The sequence below is a fragment of the Ailuropoda melanoleuca genome, chromosome 2 (assembly GCF_002007445.2).
Source record: "Ailuropoda melanoleuca isolate Jingjing chromosome 2, ASM200744v2, whole genome shotgun sequence".
Lineage (NCBI taxonomy): Eukaryota > Metazoa > Chordata > Mammalia > Carnivora > Ursidae > Ailuropoda > Ailuropoda melanoleuca.
The window spans coordinates 146,164,949-146,185,232 of record NC_048219.1 but is presented as its reverse complement, the minus strand read 5'-3'; the positions used below and the strand labels follow the sequence as shown (position 1 = coordinate 146,185,232).

Sequence of the window (20,284 nt, the reverse complement as noted above, 5' to 3'; positions counted from 1 at the left end):
GACCCGCTAGCCGGTAGGCGGGACCCGGCTTGGAGTTTGGCCAGCCGCCCGGCAGCGAAGGGGCGTGGACGGCGCTGCTGCACCGAGACTCCGCCTCCGCCCGGCCCCTTCGCAAGAGGGACGCAAGCCGGGAGGAAAGAGGGAGTCGTGGAGGCGGCGGCGGCGCTGGAGCGCTCCTCTTGGGCACCGGCCGACCCGGGGAGTGAGGACATCTCTCCGCACCGCTCTTCCACCTGCCGCCAAGCTGTCCCTTCTCGCTATGTCCCAGAGCAGGCATCGCGCCGCGGCCCCGCCGCTGGAGCGCGAGGACAGCGGGACCTTCAGGTCAGCACCCGAATAGTCGGGGCCGAGCCGGGCAGGGCCGGGAGTGGTGGGCACGAGAGGCGGGCGGGGGAGCCCAATCTCCAGCGGCATTCTGGGTAAAGCCCCTTCCCGTAGCTCTCGTCCCCGCGGCTGCGGGCGGACCCGGGGGCACTCGGCTCCGCCCTCTCGACCGCGCGTGGTCTGGGGTCTGCGGCCTGGCCCCGCCTCTCTTGCGGCCTCGGGCTGCGCGCGGGGTGGGCGGAGGTGGAGCGTCGCCGCCACCCGGGAAGGGGGTTATGTGGACCTGGTCCTGAGAGGTTGCAGCACCCGAAACCCCGGGGAATCCCTCCTACCCGCCTTCAAGTTATCTCCCTAGAGCCCTCTTTCACCCTGCCGGTTGCCCGCCGCAGCGGGGACGGGAGACTGGTGCGCTTTGCCATCTCAGGCGCTGGCCGCAGGGGAGATTCGGCGCCTCCCGCATCAGTGTTGGTGACAGTCAAAACTAGCCTCTGTATGCTTCTGCTTTCCTCCCCGCTTTGGCATGCAAAGCACACTTTTTTTCTGGTTTTTGCAGTTTGGGGAAGATGATTACAGCTAAGCCAGGGAAAACACCAATTCAGGTATTACACGAATACGGCATGAAGACCAAGAACATCCCGGTTTATGAATGTGAAAGATCGGATGTGCAAATACACGTACCCACTTTCACCTTCAGAGTAACCGTTGGTGACATAACCTGCACAGGTGTGTATGCACAATTAACCCCATGATCATGTGGGTTGGCCGGCAAGACTTCGTATTGCTTTTCAGTTCGGAAAAGTGCCCTTTTTACCAGGGACAGCTGTGAGGAGCAGGCTCTTGAAACTGAGACCTCTCGTCTCAGGTCATGGGGACTTTGCAAATTCATCTGCTTCTCTCCCTAATTTTCTCTTCTCCAGATACCAAGAGAAGCTCAGAAACATGCCCTAGGATCCTCCTAGGGTTCTTTCAAGAATTAGGGAGAATCAGGAAAGGTTCTTGGAGCAACCATAGCTGGATCAGTAGGTGCTGACAAGTTTCATAGTTTCATAGATTATAGAAGATGCCAGGAGACATGAGCCCAGAATTTTCTGAATCTCTCCCCTCTTTGTATGGACTCGTCTGGCACTTTGGGCCCATTGTACCACACTTGATTCTGTATCCAGGCAAAATGAGGACGACGGCTCAAATACCATATTTCCTAGCACCATCTAGTTCCGAACCCTGTACAGGTTTTAGTAAGAAGTCATCTTCTTTTTTATACATGAGGAAACAGGTTCAGAGAGATTATCAGTTAACACGTCCAAAGTCACATAGCAATGAAGTTTCAGAGTTCAGACGCCCCTTATGGTCTGTGAGCTTGAACAAATGATAACTAAAGTTGCCATTTGTAAATGTAGGCATTTTGTTTCTTATGTACCTATTTAACTGCAAACACAAAAAATAATACTAAATTTAATTCGGAAGAATGCTGAGAAAACAATTCAGGAACGCCGGAGTTGCACCATCTGGTAATCTAAAGGCATCCTTTGTTTAGGTCCCTGAAAATCTGGAGTCCACTATTTTCTTTGAAACGACTTTAAGAAAATTTTGAGGCTTTTTTTTTATCTATAGGAGGCAGGTGGATTGTAGGTGCTAGCTGGAAGTTTTCCTCATAACGAACCATGGACTCGTTGCATTACACCTTTAGCAGGTCTAGTTTTAAATATTCAGTGAAAATTTAGAAAATGAAGTAGTCTTTTTCCCTTCAAAGTGTTTTAGGCCAGGGATTAACAACCTATGGCAACCAACCGTTCAGTTTCGGTCCCCTGCTGTCCTTGCTGCACTGCCCTGACTTCCTACGTGAGATTAGATAGCAGCTTCACATGCTATCTAAAGGCTGAATATCCTGAAATCTGTCTTCATTCAGCCCAGGTCCGGTTATGGAACAGTCCATCAACCCGTGCTTGCTGGGCATCTTCACTTGGATGACCCAAAAGCACCTCAGCTTCTCACTGTCCCAGACTGAATCCCTCTCGTTTCCCCCAAGTCTATTCCCTGGCATTCCCTAGCTCACTAAAGGCACCACCGTCACCCATTTGCTCACAGTAGAAAGTTGGGTTTCATTTTCGTTACTCCTTCCTCTGCCTCTTGCCCACTCTTCCACCAAGTCTTACTTCTTAAGCAGCTCTGGCATCTGCCTGCTCCGCTTGTCTTCCCACTGCTGCTGTCTGGGCCGCCTTCGTCTTGCACTTGGACCACAGCTGCTGTCTTGCTGCTGCTCTCTCAGCTTCTAGTCTCCAGCTGTCCATTCCCCGTATGACACTGACATTCAGATCTGGTCATGTGCTTTTTGCTCTTAAAATCCATTTGGTGGTTTGCCCATCACCCTCTGGATTAATACAGATTTCTTTTTTTTTTTTTTAAAGATTTTATTTATTTATTTGACAGAGATAGAGACAGCCAGCGAGAGAGGGGAACACAAGCAGGGGGAGTGGGAGAGGAAGAAGCAGGCTCCCAGCGGAGGAGCCCGATGTGGCTCGATCCCACAACGCCAGGATCACGCCCTGAGCCGAAGGCAGATGCTTAACCGCTGTGCCACCCAGGCGCCCCTAATACAGATTTCTTAATATGACTTAATGACCTTGCTTCTTGAGATGTGATCGACAGCATTACTGTCACCTGGGCACTTGATGCAAACGCTCCGGAATAGCAGGCCCCACGCTGGACCTGTGGGATCAAAGGATGCATTTTAACAAAAGTCACAGGCAATTCCTATGCATTGTAAAGTTTGAGAAGCACAAATTTAGAAGACTGTTGTTTGACCTCTCTTCCTACCCTGCTAACCCTGTAGCCTTTTACCTTGAAACTCGTTTCTTTAAGCTCTTACCTCCCCAGCTGCTTGGAGGTATTGAGAACACCAAGCTCCGTGTTGCCTCTGAGCCCTAGCAGGTGCTCTTTTCTCTGTCTAGAATGCTCTTCCTAACCCCCAACTCTCTTCACCTTACTAGCTTTTACTACTCTTTTATGTCTTCTTTCCATTATCTCTTCCTTCCTGAAACCTTTCTGAATCCTTGCCAAGAGGAGGGAGCTGCCCCTTTGGTGTCCTTCCCCTCCAGCCTGTACTTAGGCCGGTTGTAACACATACGACTGTATTTCAGATGCCTCTTTACAGACAAAATCCCGCACTAGGCTGTGTGCTCTTGAAAGGCAGGGATTCTGTTTCATACTGCTCTGTAGCCCTAAGTCCCTAGGTTAGTGGATAAACACGTATGGTTTGTATGTCCCCTGACATTTGAGAGTCACGGTTGAAATTTATCCCATATCCTGTTTCTTTCCTCCACACCAGAGAAATGGGCATCAGCACTCTGGTACCACTTTTGAAAGGTGCTCAGCACCTAGCTTGAACTCAGAAGGAAAAAGATTGAATTTACCATTTAACAGGTGTGATGGCTTACTGAAATTAGGCTGTGGTTTCGGTGATGAGTCAGGCCTATCCCTGCCTCCCTGTTAGCTACTTAGGTAAGGGATATAGATTGTATGGAAGACACATAATGTAATCGCTCACGTTCCCTCTATAGACCTTCTGCCACTGTACCAACATGTAGCCAGGACTGCTCAGCCAAACAGAGGGGTTTAATGCAGTATACGATAGACGATTAGAATAAAATTGTGCACATTTTGCTGTCAAACAGTGTTGCTATAAGTGGCTCCCTTAAAGGAGACTTTTTGCCACGGAAGAATTTCCTCTCTGTCTAGGAATAAGGAGGAGTAAAATACTAAGTTGCAGTTTTTTCAGGAAGTCTGACATGGTCTACTTTATTACCATTTTATGTAATAAACAAATATACACAAGGATTTTTTAATATAGGCGTACATAGAATTCGATACATAAAACTTAAAATTGTGGGTTTTTAAGGTATGAATTTCGTGTGGTGAATATTTTGTTACAGTACATAGTATATATATGTATTACCTTTGTGTATGTATGTATAGAAGAACTGTAGTGACTTCTTTGTATTATCCAAATGTCTCTGCAAGCCTCACATTTTCACAGCACATAAAGACATTTTTTTCTTAACCTTAATTCAGGTGAAGGTACAAGTAAGAAGCTGGCGAAACACAGAGCTGCAGAGGCTGCCATAAACATTTTGAAAGCCAATGCAAGTATTTGGTGAGCTAAATTTCTTTGTATTCTACAGCTCAAAAATATCATGGCTGAGGTAAGATTAAAAGTTTGAACACGCTCACAAAAGCAACAAAGTGAACAGTTGTTAGTATTTAGCTCTAAAATTCTATTTTCTTGTGAAAACCTGTCATCTGTTAAAGACAACTTTATCCTTAAGAAATTCAATCCGGCAATTAACTGTTAAATGAAAGCTCTCAGGAACTAGGCTTTTTCCCCCCTCAATGGGATGCAACAGTAGAAAACCCCAGTGTTTCTCGCAGATAGCTTACTGTGTTAAGACTGTAATAATTTCTGCACTACATAAGTTATGAAGTGGAAAAAGATCAGTGAAAATATTCTTGGGAAGATTCTAATTTGGAAGGAGACAAAGAAATTTCCTTTTATTATAGAATGTATACCAAATACAAGAAGATGTTAAGTGGTGTTTAATGATGGTATTTTTCCAAAATAAATTTGTTGTCACTTTAGGTGCTTTTGGAGAATGTTGGTCCTGGAGCATCTCATGTATCATAGAATGCCATCTTTGGTTTCTAATGGACACATTCTGGAGCGTGCTGAGCCTTTAAATTCCTCTCTTTACATGCACTCAGTTATTCCTGGAGTACAGTCTGGTGTACCTGCTCAGAGCTGACAGCAGAGGCCCGTGGGAATTTAGGAGGGTTTTTCTCCAGCTTCAACACTTTCAGTCTAGCATGTACTTAGGTTCTCATGCAGTGCTCCTCCCCCTTTCTAAGCCCTTCCAAACCATTTGAGTAGTTTAGAATGAAGCATTGACAAGTTTTGGATCTCACAAAATGATGCTTGATTCTCTGGGGTCATACATTATAGTTGATTTATGCTGGCTTTGTAGACATGCCAAATGGCATGGCAGGTATTGGAGTCCCCCCTTGCTGGTGATGACCATGCTATTTCTGTGCAGCCCAAAGGTCAACCCGAAGTGTTGAGTATATTTGTAGAAATGAGCATACAGAGTGTCCTTTCTGCACATGAGCACTTCACTTTGTCAGCAAAAAAGGCTAACAAACTTTACTATATATTTGTGCTTCTTGACAGATAAAATGGGAATTACTAAGCTGTAATCAGGCCTAAAGTGGCCTGATTTAATACAGAGACTTTCTCACATCTCCATCACAATTATTTGGGTAGCTTCGGCGTGCAGCATTTTAAGTGAATATTCATATCTCATCAGCCTACGTAAAGCTTGAAATTCTGGCAGGTGGAAAAACAACCTGAAGAAATGGCAATAACTGAGCCTCTTTGGTCATGGAAGAAATGACTCTTCAGTAGCCTAGTGGTAGTGACCTTGAATGTAGCTTTACTCAGTGTTAGACACTCATCACCTAACTAATTAGTAATTTCAGACTAGTTAGAAGACATTGTTCTCTTTTTCCCTAATCATAGTCCCCACATGCTGGAACCAGATTTGTGCAGGCCATCTATTTGAGGCAGGATACATATAAATCTTAGGAGGATTATTCTAGCATATAACAGATGATAGATCAAACAGATTTTTCTTCCATAATTATTTGAGTGAAAAACAACTTTATGATCTGTATCATTCACATTACCAGGCTAAATTTCCTAATTATTAGTCTTCCCTTTTTGTGTAGTTGTAACAGTAGTTTGCTTTATTTAAACACATTTTGATGAAGCACCTATTATATATGCACAGTCCTGTAAGGCTTATGAAGGTCAGTGATGCATAGGCCCTGCCATGAAGGATTTTACAGTGTGAACACAGGAGAGGTGTGGTGAGGGATGGACAAGTTACATGTATTTGTAAGAGTATATAACTTATGGTAAAATAATTTGCCTAAGAAAGGGTCAACCTAAATATTAATAATGGTTCAAAGGAGGGAGAAATTATGTTCCATTAACATAACAGGATAGGTTTCTTAGAGGAAGTGGCATATGAGATGTACCTTGGATAGTGGGTAGGTCATATTCTCATAGAAGTGGGAGAGAAGGGCATTCCATGGAGAAAAGCAGAGGCATCGAGGATTAAATAAGAAATGCTTGTCATTTGTTGAATGGTTTTGGGGAAATTATTTTGTTTCATAACATTTTAAAAAATGTTTAGCTTTGCAGTTCCTGACCCCTTAATGCCTGACCCTTCTAAGCAACCAAAGAACCAGCTTAACCCTATTGGTTCATTACAGGTAAGTCACACAGTTTTTCCTTACATAACATTTTGTCTGTTGAAGAAAGATGTCATAAATTGATAATATGACAAGGCTGAAACAAGGACTGAATTTTTTAAAGATAAGATGGTATAATATTTTGTTTTCCTGGTTATGATCATTAGATATTACAGCACTAACTTGAAATTATTTTCCTATTTATTTACGTTTTGGATTTTCTTCCATATACAGTATCTGCCTTTGGTTTGTGGAATTCTCATTTGAGATCAACAGGACCCCAGTGCACATGGGTAGAGTGTTTTATACTTTAAGAATATTTCTTGCCACTCTTGTGACAAACCTTTTCTACTTCTGTTAAGACAGAAGATTTTATGAAGAACCCAAATTGGGTAACCTGCCTCAAGAAAGAAGTAGTCTATTTGCTTATTCTACTGGGAAAAAAAAAATCAGCTTTGAATTTTGCATGCAGAGTATCCTTCTTGCAGATTATCCATGTGCTCTGTTGAACAACTCCCCTCCCCGTTATCCAGCCCGTCCTTTGGTCCCTTTCTTGCTGTCTTTTTGTTTAGTTTTCTTCCCCTGATCTGTCCTCGCTTTGTCCGAGTCTGTTTGTTTGCTGCCTTTGCTCTCTGCTCATGTTCCAATGCAGTAGTTAGCCGGCTGTGGGCAGGAAGTCTGCAACTAGGAGGGAGAGGCATTAGGAACTGATGACAGTGAGACCTGTGGATGTTCCCCAAGAGGGCGATAGTAGCTCCTCTTTCTCTTTGAGCTCTTTGATATTTGCTCACTATGGCTTAATGGAAGAACACCATTCCCATCCTAGCAGTAAACTGCTTCAGTTTTGGTATTGTGAGCTTGCAAGATATAAGATGCAGGAATATTTATGGGGAATATAAGGTCTCCCCCCATTTTTCCATTGCAGAATATCATTATTCTTTTCAAACATAGAAATAGAAATGGGATTAACATCATGAAAGAGTATCATTTATGTGACTAAGCCCATCGCATAATAAAAGTTACTACTAAAGCCTCATCTCGATTTTCTAGGAGTTGGCTATTCATCATGGCTGGAGACTTCCTGAATATACCCTTTCCCAAGAGGGAGGACCTGCGCATAAGAGAGAATATACCACAATTTGCAGGCTAGAGTCATTTATGGAAACTGGTAATTACTTCTTTTTACTCTCATAACCTGAAGACATTTGAAATATTTTCAGATGATGAATGAACATAGAAAGTTCTGTTGTGATTTCCTTTCAAATATTTCTGGGGGGGAAAATTGATACACTCCTATTCTACTGTCTCTTTCTACAGTTGAATGTAAGTATAAATATTTGGCTTAAGAATACTTATGGTTCTTAATTTGATATTTTTAAAAATCATGGAAAAGCTTGTTAACAGAAAGAAGTAAATAATTGACTTTACATAGCCTGCATTGATGTGTTAGTGACTTAAAAATCATTTTAGAAAACAATAGTAAATCTCTTCTTGGAAGTTTCAACAGCTGTTCTAGAAGATTGGAGGACTAGAAGATCACATTTGAAAACAAGATGATTAATAAGAGGCTACATGGCAAAAAATAGCATGAGATAAAAATAAAGTAGAAATTATCCCTTTGAATGATAGCAACTTCCATGTTGTAAGTGCCAGAAACTATGCGAAAAGAGTCACTTAATAGAGTACTAAGTGAGGGTCCCTATTGCAACTTCTCTAGCTTTCTTAAAATGGCATGAAATGGAATAGGCTAGATATCTGTTTCAAGTAATCAGCATCCATTTGCCCTGAGAGGCAGTGCGGGCCAATGCAGAAAGCACTGGACCGGAAGTGGGAACCCCAGCTTCCATTCTTTTTTTAAAGATTTTATTTATTTATTTGAGAGAGAGCATGTGTGTGTGTTGGGGGGGCAGTTGGGCAGAGGGAGAGGGAGAAGCAGGCTCCCTACTGATCAAGGAGCCCAACATGGAGCTCGATCCCAGGACCCTGATATCATGACCTGAGCCAAAGGCAGACGCTTAAGCGACCGAGCCACCCAGGCACCCCACCTGGCATCCATTCTTGATGCACCCTTGGTTTGTGGGGGTAGGCAAATTACTTAGTCTCTCCAAGCCTCAGTTTTTAAATCTGTAAAACAAAAAGCATGGACGCAGATGATACTTACAGTGTCTTTCAACTGCAGTATCTCCTTTGCATGTCTTACTCATGTTAAAGAAAAATTCCTCATAGCTATCAGTTTATAGAAGTTTGCAAGCAAGAAGTAGACATTAAGAGATAAGAGCTGTAATTCAAATGTACCTTGATAAATTTGAATACTTGGTCAGAATTAAACCAAATATGATTCATTAAAGCTAGACAGGGAAATATACCTGTTAAAAACAAAAAGTGTAACTATTAAAGATAAACTGTCAAAGAAATGCCTTCAAAAATGTGAGAATTAATAGTTGTATGGGGGCACCTGGGCAGCACAGTTGGTTAAGCACCTGACTCTTGGTTTCAGCTTGGGTCGTGATCTCAGGGTTGTAAGATCGAGCCCTGCATCAGTCTCTGCACTCAGCATGGAGTCTGCTTGGGACCTTCCCTCCCCTCCTCTCTCCCTCTCTACCCCTCCCCCCGCACTCATGTACGCGCTCTCTCTAAATAAATCTTTAGAAAAAATTAATAGTTGTATGAAACACAATAAGCAAAGATGTCAGATCAGCGAAAGTATAGTATATAGAAATCACGAAATTGTTCTCTGATCAAAAATAATACTTTATGGGGGCGCCTGGGTGGCGCAGTCGTTAAGCGTCTGCCTTCGGCTCAGGGCGTGATCCCGGCATTATGGGATCAAGCCCCACATCAGGCTCTTTGGCTATGAGCCTGCTTCTTCCTCTTCCTCTCCCACTCCCCCTGTTTGTGTTCCCTCTCTCACTGGCTGTCTCTATCTTTGTCAAATAAATAAATAAAATCTTTTAAAAAAATATTTTATGCATCTAATTTCTTCTCTAAACCTACCATTTCTTTCTTTTTTTTTTTTTTATTTAGGAAAGGGGGCATCAAAAAAACAAGCCAAGAGAAACGCTGCTGAGAAATTTCTTGCCAAATTCAGTAATATTTCTCCAGAGAACCACATTTCTTTAGTGAGTAATGATCAAGACACCTGTGATGTCAATGTGATTAAGCATCTCTTGCTGTAGGAAACTTCCCTAGATTCCTTGTCGTATAGACACTCTAGCATTGTAATTTTAAAAACTCTCTTCACTGTTCAGATGTACATGACCCCAATTTAGCTATCACAAGGGTTACCAGGTAAGAGGCCTTGGGAGACACAGTCAAATTCAGAATCACATAATGAGATCTAAAGATGATAAGCCAATAGTGCCATTTTTGCCTTCACTTTGACAGTGAAGCAAACATTTAGTGAGCTCACACTGTGTGCCAGACTTGTGCCAGGTTCTGTGCATACTGTGAGTAAGACAGTCTCTGCCACTAGGGAGTTCGTAGCCTACTGGAAGAGAAAAGAACCTGAGAGCCTGGTCCTTACAGAGAAGGCTTGGGAACATAGAAGGATCGAACCAAGACTGGGAATTTCTGGAAGACTTCTTAGATGAGGTAATATCTAAGCCAAGACCTGCTTGATGACAACAGAGGAAAAGAATTCCAAAGAGAAAAAAGAACACCTGCGAAGACCAGGAGTAAAACATTATATGCCATCTAGAAATCCTAAATGGTTTTGCGGTGGCTAGAGCATAGGGTTGGAGGAGGGGGTCTCAAACAATGAGGCCAGAAAGGCAAAGAGGGATTAAATCTGGACAGGACTACTATAGTCAAGAGATTGAACTTTATCCTGAGAGTAGAGCAAAGTCATTAAAGAATTTTAATCTGGGAAGGACAGGATTAGAAGGGGTTGGACTACCGTGAGTGAATGAGTCTTAGACTCAGAGACCTATAGAATGTTGTTACAGAAAATGGATGAGAAATGATGGTGGCCTATACTAAGCTAGTGGCAGTTGACATGGTTAGTTTAAAAATTATTTAGAAAACTGGAGTGAATAGGGCAAGGTAATTGATTGGATGTGGGGAGTAAGGAAAAAGGAGAAAATAAACATTTTTAGATTGGTACCTGAGTAGATGGTGGTACCATTCAATAATGTGGGGAACACAGAAGATGAGTGGGATTTGAGGGGGAGAAGATAATGAGTTAATACCTACAATGAGTAGGATATATTGAATCTGAAGTGTTGTAGAATATGTTAAGTAAAGATACTGAGTAGGCAGCTGGGCAAACAAATATAGAGCTTAAAAGCTTGAGCTCCACATGACCTATTACTTGAGATTATGATGTTCATAGATAGGTACATCTCTTATATTATCTGAGGATTTATGAGGTGGGGAATGAGAAGTGAGGACTATAGCAGTGTCCTAGTTTATGATAATAAAATAAGGACTCATTCTGTAGGAAAAAAAATCAAAGACTGTACACAATAATATAATTTTGGTTTTACCTTCTTAATAGAAAAACATAAAACATTGCATTCACTTCTTTTAAAACTGGATCAGAGATGACACCAAAATCACAGAGCACAGATAGATTTATAAGTGGTTTTATAGGTCAATTCTGTTAAATCTTCAAGGAAGAAATCATTTCCAATGTTATTTAAACTCTTCTGGGCAGTGCATATATAACATAGGGGAAGCTTCTAAATTTATTTTTCAAAACCAACATAACACTAACACCAAAACCTGACAATAGCAAATCCCGGTGGAAAAAATTATGGATCTCCCTTAGAGTGAAACACCTTAATAAAATATCTAGTAGAACAGTAAAAGAATAATACACCATAGACAAGTTGGGCTTATTTCAGGAATGCAAGGATATTTCTGTTGCATTTCAGGAATGCAAAGATAGGTTCTCTAAATCTCTTACTGTAATTAATCACCTTAATGGTCAAAGGAGAAAAACAGTCAATGGATGCCAAAGAGATATTTGGCAATCATTGGTAAACACTTTTAAAATATCGCTGTTGTTTTGAGAAGTAGAACAGATGAACATAGGGGAAGGGAAGGAAAAGTAAAATCAGATGCAAATAGAGAGGGGGATGCCTGGGTGGCTCAGTCAATTAAGCATCTGCTTTCAGCTCACGTCATGATCCCAGGGTCCTGGGATCGAGTCCCAAGGCAGTCTCCTTGCTCAGCAGGGAGCCTGCTTCTCCTTCTGCCTGCTGCCGCCCCTGCATGTGCGCTCTTTCCTCTCTGACAAATAAATGAGTAAATAAAATCTTAAAAAAAAAAAAAAAAGAAAAGAAAAAATAGGAAAACCATAAAAGACTCTTAACTGTAGTTAACAAACTGAGGGTTGCTGGAGAGGAGGTGGGTGGGAGAATACGATAACTGGGTGATGGGCATTAAGGAAGGCACATGATGTCATAGCACTGGGTGTTATATACAACTGATGAATCACTAAATTCTACCCTTGAAACTAATAATACACTATATGTTAACTAAATTGAATTTAAATAAAAAATTTTAAATTTAAATCTCCCTACTGTGATTCAAAATATATACCTCAGGAAAAAAAATCAGAATCATAGTTACATGTTTACATATTACATCCCTTCCCATTAATTTCAGAAGAAAAACAAGGGTATTCACTGAGACCATTTTTTAAATCTTGTTCTAGAAGTACCAATCAATATAATTAGACAAGAGAAAACAATACGAGGTTGAAAATTTAAAAAGGGGCGCCTGGGTAGCGCAGTCGTTAGGCGGCTGCCTTCGCTCAGGGCGTGATCCCAGTATTCCGGGATCAAGTCCCACATCGGGCTCCTCCGCTGGGAGCCTGCTTCTTCCTCTCCCACTCCCCCTGCTTGTATTCCCTCTCTCGCTGGCTGTCTATCTCTGTCAAAATAAATAAATAAATAATCTTAAAAAAAAAAAATTTAAAAAGAAGAGATAAAAATGATCGTTAACTACAAATAATATGATTGTGTCCCTGTAAAAGAAAAACTGCTAGAAAAAGAGAATTCATCAAGGTAACTGATCATAAAATTAATATATAAAATCAATAGCTTTTTTGTATTTAGGATTATGAAGGTAACCACTAGAATAATTAAAGAAGAGAGTTAAAAATTGCTTCTGGAGGGGCGCCTGGGTGGCACAGCGGTTTAGGCGTCTGCCTTCGACTCAGGGCGTGATTCCGGCGTTGCGGGTTCGAGCCCCACGTCAGGCTCCTCTGCTGTGAGCCTGCTTCTTCCTCTCCTACTCCCCCTGCTTGTGTTCCCTCTCTCACTGGCTGTCTCTATCTCTGTTGAATAAATAAATAAAAAATCTTTAAAAAAAAAAAAAATTGCTTCTGGAAAGGGGACTGAAGGTAGGGATGGAAGGAGGCTCAAGATTGTTGCTTTTATAATTCTGTACTTTCTGACTTTTTGTGGTATATGTTGTGTTAACAAAATTTATGAAACTAGGTAACATTGATCATTTTATAGCAAAATAGAAATCTGTACTAAAAAAGTATACTAGAAAAAAATCAATAGTTTTTCTATTTACAAATATTAAGAGGTGGAATGAAAAAGATCTCATTTTCAATAATAGAAAAGAGGATAATGTGCTGGGGAATAAACTGAAAATGTGCAGAGCCATGTGAAAAAAACTTCAGAACTCTACTGAGGGATTTAACAGAAATTGAATTAATGTAAAGCTACCTATTTTCAGTAGGAAGACTCAATATTGTGAAATATATGAAAATGTATTGTAATGTAGTCTCACTCAAAATCTACCAGAATTCATCTTGGATCTCGATACAGCTTTACCAAGTTTATCTGGAAAAATAAACTCTCAAGAACAGCCAAGAAAACTGATTATACCTACCAGAGAATAAAACATATTCTAAAACTACAGTGTTGACACATGTACGGGTACAGGGATAGAAGACAGACTAGAGAATCCAGGTATAGACAATAATCCACATAGGAACAGAGTATATGACAACAGTGAGACTTCAGATCAGTGGGCAAACGGATGGATTATTCAATAAATAATGTAGAAACAACTTACAGCCACATTTGCAGTAGCGTGGAGGGGAGGATGTATATATCTGTATGTGTGTGACGTATTTATGTTGCTTCCTTACTCCTTATATCAAAATAAATTTCAGGTGGATCAAAAATTTGAACGTAAGATTTAAAACCAAGTATGAGAAAACGCAGAAGAACTTTCCTTTTTAAAATTCTTAGCATAGGGGAAACCTTTTTAGTATAACTTAAAACCTAAAAGATGTAAAGTAAAAAAGACTGATAAATTTAACTCCATAAAACCTATTACACAGCAAAAAAAAAAAATCTGTAAATAAAATAAATCAAAACAAGAAATTATTTTTAACACAGGTCTGTAAATGGACTGTTTTCAGTACCCCATAAAAAGCTCTTAACGCATCAAAAAAAAAAGATAACCTTGTAGAAGGGATATAAGTAGTTAAAAAAAAATGATCAGCTTCACTCATGGAAATTAAAGAGATATTATTTTTACCTTTTAGACTGAGAAAACCTACAAAGTTTGATAGTCCCAGGTGTTGGTGAGGGTATCAGAGAACAAGCACCCACCTAGACTGTTGATGGTAGTATAAATTGGTTTAGAAATCAGTCCGGAAATATTTATCAAAATCAAAAGCATACATGTTCTTTGACTCAGTTCTACTTTCAGAAATTATTCTACAGATAAAGTCATCCAAGTGCAAAAGAGTTTTATTGTAACATTGTTAGTAAAAGTTAGAATAAAGAAAAAAGAATTCAGAACCCAAAAGCCATAATTGAAATCTGGTTAAGATAAATATAGTGCCTATATATGCATTGATATGAGCAAAATAAGACATAGAAGAGTAAGCTATCATTTTTGTTTAAAAAGACTGGGGGCGCCTGGCTGGCTCCCAGTAGAGCATATGACTCTTGATCTCAGGGTCCTGAGTTCAAGCCCCAGGTTGGGTGTGGAGCTACAAAGAAAGAAAGAAGGTGGGGGTGAGGGAGAGAAAGAGTGAGAGTGGGTGGGAGGGAGGGAGGAAAAGGGAAGTTAAGAAGTAAAATAAATAAAAAGATTATGTGTGTGTGCTTGAATTTAGAATTATAGAAGGATACTGAAGAACTAGTTTTAACAGTAAGTACCTTTTGGGAGTGAAACATGTCTTCTGGAAAGGAGTGGTAAGGAAAAGAGACTATTCTTCATTATTTGTTGTTATTGCAATTACTCTATCAATGAATTACAATTTTTTTTAAAGATTTTATTTATTTATTTTGACAGAGAGAGACAGCCAGCGAGAGAGGGAACACAGGCAGGGGGAGTGGGAGAGGAAGAAGCAGGCTCCTAGCGGAGAAGCCTGATGTGGGGCTCGATCCCAGAACCGCAGGATCACACCCTGAGCTGAAGGCAGATGCTTTACGACTGCGCCACCCAGGCGCTCCAGTGAATTACAATTTTTAAAAAACAAAATGTTTTAAAGTTCCAACCAAGGAATACAAAATTCTGTTTTTCAAATTTTGCAGATTATTCTGTATATTGGCCATCCTTGTGATCTTTTTTGGAAAATCCCTTAACCTCTGTCCGTCTCATTAATAAATAAGACTGTGGATAGGTTGCCCTACTTCAGAGGGCCATAGTTTTGTTGTTGTTGTTGCTGTTTGTGGGGTTTCTTGGCATAATATGTGAAGGCAATTTGAGAAAAATACACTGACATGGAATGTAAAGCATTCTAAGTACAGAGGCAGAAAGGGAAGGATATAGGGGAGAATAAAGAAAAGAGAAAAAGGAGAAAGTTCTATTGGGTTCTGGGAAAAGTCTGGTAAGAATTTTATGACGTCCTGCCATTCATTTGAACGACTCTTTCTCACACCTGACTTGTACGTTGCACCTCTTCTATATTCTGCATCAGAGCTGTCAGAGTGAGTGGTACTTAATACAGTAAGTCATAAAGATAAAATTGTTTTATATTTTAATTTGTAAATTGCTCCATTAGGCAGATTCAGTTATTTATAGGTTGGTTTATCCTGCTCTTAAATATCTTCTATATTTTTTTTTAAATATCTTCTACATCTGAATGTGGTCATCAGAAAATTTGACTGAGAGACCTTTGTCCCATACGGAAGTATTTTTAAGTACTTCTGGTATATTATTGCATGGGCTTCTTTTTTCTCTGACGTCTCGGTGTTTGTTAAATGTGTGTTATTAGCGTGATCTCATTTAAAATGGGAAAGTTAACCAAATGGTATCCATTTAAAGAGGCTTTATAGAGGATTAAATGTGAGTGTCTAATAAATACTTTTACTTATGTCATAGCATTAGAACTCAGGCTGAGTTACGAGTCTTAATCTTCATCTCTGTTTTTCAGACAAATGTAGTAGGACATTCTTTAGGATGTACTTGGCATTCCTTGAGGAATTCTCCTGGTGAAAAGATCAACTTACTGAAAAGGAGCCTTCTCAGTATTCCAAATACAGATTATATCCAGCTACTTAGTGAAATCGCCAAGGAACAAGGTTTTAATATAACGTATTTGGATATAGGTATGATTTTTTCCTTTGGCTTACCTCAAAACTGGTTTCTTTTTAAAATGTATTTCAGAAACAAAGCCTGTATTACAATTTATTTCATTGACCAGGGATAGATAGATAGATAGATAGATAGATAGATAAATACACACACACACACACACACACACATCTCTCCCACACACATATTATATATGTATATATATATAATATTTTTATATATTTATATATGAAATTAGAGCAGTAATATTTATCACTGATCTGTCCCATTCTTATACATACTAATAGTTAACATCTAAACAGTTATAATAATAAAAAACAGTAGCTAATAGTTATAGTTTTACTATAGGCCAGGCCCTGTTTTAAGGATATTACATATTTCAGCTCACTGAATTTTCAAAGTAATCCTGTGAAGTAGGTTTATTATCCTTATACGTAAGGAAAGAAAGGAAGGCACAGAGAGGTTCAGAAACTTGCCTGAGAGGATGCAGCTGGTTAGCGGTAGAATCCGATCAGGGGAAGAGTCCCTGCAGATACAGTGTCTGTTAAACTAGCCCTCATGGAGAGTTTGACAAATAAAAAGGCAGCCACATTTCTGGAACAAGCACTAAGTTTGTGGGGGCCAGACCACTTCTCTCCACTTTGTCACTGTTTGCCAATTTAAGGAGATCAGTGGGACAAGTACTTTATAGCTTTATTCCATCCCAGCTGTCCTCTTCCATATTTCCTCTAGCCCTTAATCATTTAGGTAGACAAATGTGGATAGATTAGAAAGCAAGTCACTTTGGATTTAATCATTTAGGTAGACAAATGTGGATAGATTAGAAAGCAAGTCACTTTGGATTTTAATTTGCTTTATAAAGCTGGCACGTGCACACACGTGTGGTGTCTTGATTTTAACTGATTACATCAGTGTAATTTGTGAAGAATTTGATATCCCTTGTTCCATCCTCAGTGGGCTGTGGGGACCAGCTTGAAGGAGCTGCCAGCTCTGGTGTTTAGGTGCTTAAAGAATTTCTGGTTTTCTCTGCTACTTTGGGATTGAATGATGGGTCAGGTGCAATGTCTTAATATACTGAGAATGATGTAGAACCTGGGAATTTAATACAGACACATGGTCAGAAGAGGTGGCTGAGGGGAGACCATTCAGTAAATATTTATTAAGTACCCACATTTTTTAAGGCTTTTAAGACAGAGAGATGAATAAGCTATGTCATGAATAGGACTATGGATGGTTGAGTCTGGGAGAAGAAAGAAACTTGAGATGGGCCTTTGAAATGCATCTTACCAATTTTAAGAACTAAGTAGTTCTTCTCAATAGAGAACAGCAGTCTAAAAACCACAATCAGCTAATTTAGCTAACTTCTATGCAGTTACCTTCAGAAGAACCTAGGCATCCTCCAAAAAAGATGCACAAATGGCCAACAAGCACACAAACAGATGCTCAGTATTCTTAGTCATCAGGGAAATGCAAATCAAAACCACAGTGAGGTACCAGTTCATACCACTGGGATGATTATGATGAATAAAATAGAAGATAACGAATGTCGGCAAAGATGTAGAGAAATTGTAGCCCTCCCACACTGCTGGTGGGGGTGTAAAATGGTTCAGCTGCTGTGGGAAACAGGAGTTTTGCAGTTCTTCAGATGGGTTACTGTATGACCTAGCAACTCTCCTGCCAGATGTATACTCAAAAGAATTGTAAACTGGTATTCAGACAGATACACACATGTTCATAGTAGTACTATTCACAATAGCTAAAAGGTGGAAACAGCCCAGAGGTCCATCAGTGGATGAATGGATAAGTCAGTTGTCATATATACATGCAATTAAATATTCAGCCATGAAAAGAAATGAAATTCTGATACACGCTACAACGTGGATTAACCTCAAAAACATAATAAGTGAAAAGCGAGACACAAAAGGGTTATATTATATGATACTACTTAAATGAATATCCAGAATAGTTTAATCCATAGATTGGTGTTTGCCAGGGGGCTTCAGGGGAGGGGAGGTAAGAAGCAACTTCTCGATGTGCATGGTGTTTCTTGGGAAAATGAAACGATAAGAATGTTTTGTAGTAGATAGAGGTGGCAGTTGCCCAACAGTGTGAATGTACTAAATATTACTTTAACATGGTTAAGGTTATGTGAATTTTACCTCAATTTAAAAGGAAAAAAAGAATCTCGATGATAGAACTAGAAAGCCTCTTCACACATTAAAGCACCTCCGCTGTATCTGGATAATTCCTATTATACTGACTTTGGTAGAAATAACATTGAATCATGGCCACTTTTAACAAATTGTAACTCATCCGTTTCTGCCTCTTTCCCCTGTGTCATCTAGCCATCTTTAGTGACAGGGATTCATCCGTTGATGAGAAGAACGTTTGTTTCCTGAGCTTAGGTATTGGGTATACAGTATGAAACTAGGCTATCTGCGCAGATGTAGAATGCAAGAACATGAACACAGAAGAGAGGTCTTGCCCTGAGCTATGTATTTCCTGGATCAGATGTCTCCTGACAGTGACCCTAGACTTCACAGTGAAAAACAGTCTCTCCAGTTCTCTAGCCAATGGTTTCTTCCCCTCTTAAAAAAAAAAAAAAAAAAAAAAAAAAAAAAAAAAAAAAGTTGGCTACGGTTCAATTTGCAAACACTGCTCATCTAGCCGCATTAGAATGGTCTTGGGAGCTTTAAAAAGAAAAGGCAAGAATCCGGCTACTCCCACCCCATCCCTGGGTTTCTGAGTGAGCGAGCTGGAGTGAGGCCAAGGCACCCGCATTTCTTTCACGTACCCTCAGGTGATTCTGAAGCGCAGCTGTTCGCGAACCACAGCGTTGAGCAGTTGTGTTTTGGTTTTAGGTTGGAGAAGAACGATAAAGATGGTGAGGGAATAGAGTAGCATACCATAGATTTCGTCTGTAGTCCAGGAAGACTGTCGTAGAAACTTGTTTCCGTGAAGGGCCCGCTTTCCATACGCTTGGCATTAACTGTCGTGTTTGAACCCATGATTACAGAAGAACTGAGCGCCAACGGGCAGTATCAGTGTCTCGCCGAGCTCTCCACCAGCCCCATCACGGTCTGCCACGGCTCCGGCATCTCCTGCGGCAACGCGCAGAGCGACGCGGCGCACAACGCTCTGCAGTATTTAAAGATAATAGCGGAGAGGAAGTGACCTGGCGCAGCCCCGGAAGCCCTCGGTGGCACAGAAGCAGCACCCCTTTCGCCCGTTCCCAAGGAATATGTTGACGTCTGCGTTTGTGTGTTGTTTCTACATCTGTTCATGGATTCCATCAACACTCCAGATTTCATCATCTCCTGGTAGCTATCAAGCTCTTTTTAACGGCTTCAACTTTGTACAGGTATATTGTATTTATAAACTTTGTACCATAGGCGGAGTGTAGCGCCCATGTTACAACGCCACGTACACACAGGGAAGAAACTGCATGTATGTTGATGATGACGAAGACGGCGAAGAGACAAAACTACTGCTAGCAACAGTCGTTCTTACTGGTGCTTTAACCTCTTCTTCACGCAAGGCTTTGTACAGGGAATTCAGAGGACGCCCCTTAGAGTTTGGAAGAACGCACTAACAGGCGTTTATTGAATGTGATTACTGAATTTCAGGGAACAGGATTGGTCTGGTGTGCATTTGAATCCATGCAATAAAGAGCTGTTGTTGTAACGGGTTCTGCTCGTTTTATTAAAGTGTTACTGACCTGACCGTGGTCCCTTCTTTGTAGCCATTCTTGGGAGCGCCATGACATGGATGCTCTGGTACTCACCTACCCCTAGGGTACTTCTGAAAGTCAAAGTTTAAAAAACACCCATGGGGGCGCCTGGGTGGCTCAGTCCTTAAGCATCTGCCTTCGGTTCAGGGCTTGATCCCAGATCCTGGAATGGAGCCCTACATCGGGCTCCCTGCTCTCTGCTAAGAGCCTGCTTCTTCCTCTCCTCCTCCCCCTGCTTGTGTTCCCTGCCTCGCTGACTCTCTCTCTCGCTCTGTCAAATAAATAAAATCTTTAAAAAATAAAAAACACCCATGGCCTAAGCAAAAACGTACAAATATGTATGTGATGGATGAGTCCATTCCATATTTTCTCCAAGCAAATGCAACATTGTCTTTTTCTTTGACATAACCA

At 40.8% G+C, this 20,284-nt stretch overlaps 1 protein-coding gene across 2 annotated transcripts; it reads left to right on the top strand.

The window, feature by feature from the left end:
- Positions 1 to 30: 30 nt before the first annotated feature.
- PRKRA (protein activator of interferon induced protein kinase EIF2AK2) lies at positions 31 to 19,898 on the top strand. 2 transcript variants are annotated; one of them, XM_002918824.4, is made up of 8 exons: positions 34 to 324; positions 878 to 1,047; positions 4,393 to 4,474; positions 6,570 to 6,648; positions 7,678 to 7,795; positions 9,652 to 9,746; positions 15,983 to 16,157; positions 19,160 to 19,885. In XM_002918824.4, exons 1-8 carry the CDS (start codon positions 260 to 262, stop codon positions 19,315 to 19,317), a joined length of 942 nt encoding a protein of 313 aa, XP_002918870.2. In that variant the 5' UTR covers positions 34 to 259; the 3' UTR covers positions 19,318 to 19,885. The 2 variants fall into 2 exon arrangements, with proteins under 2 accessions (XP_034510697.1, XP_002918870.2); XM_034654806.1 differs by lacking the exon at positions 878 to 1,047 and having other exon boundaries at positions 31 to 324; positions 19,160 to 19,898.
- Positions 19,899 to 20,284: the final 386 nt, after the last annotated feature.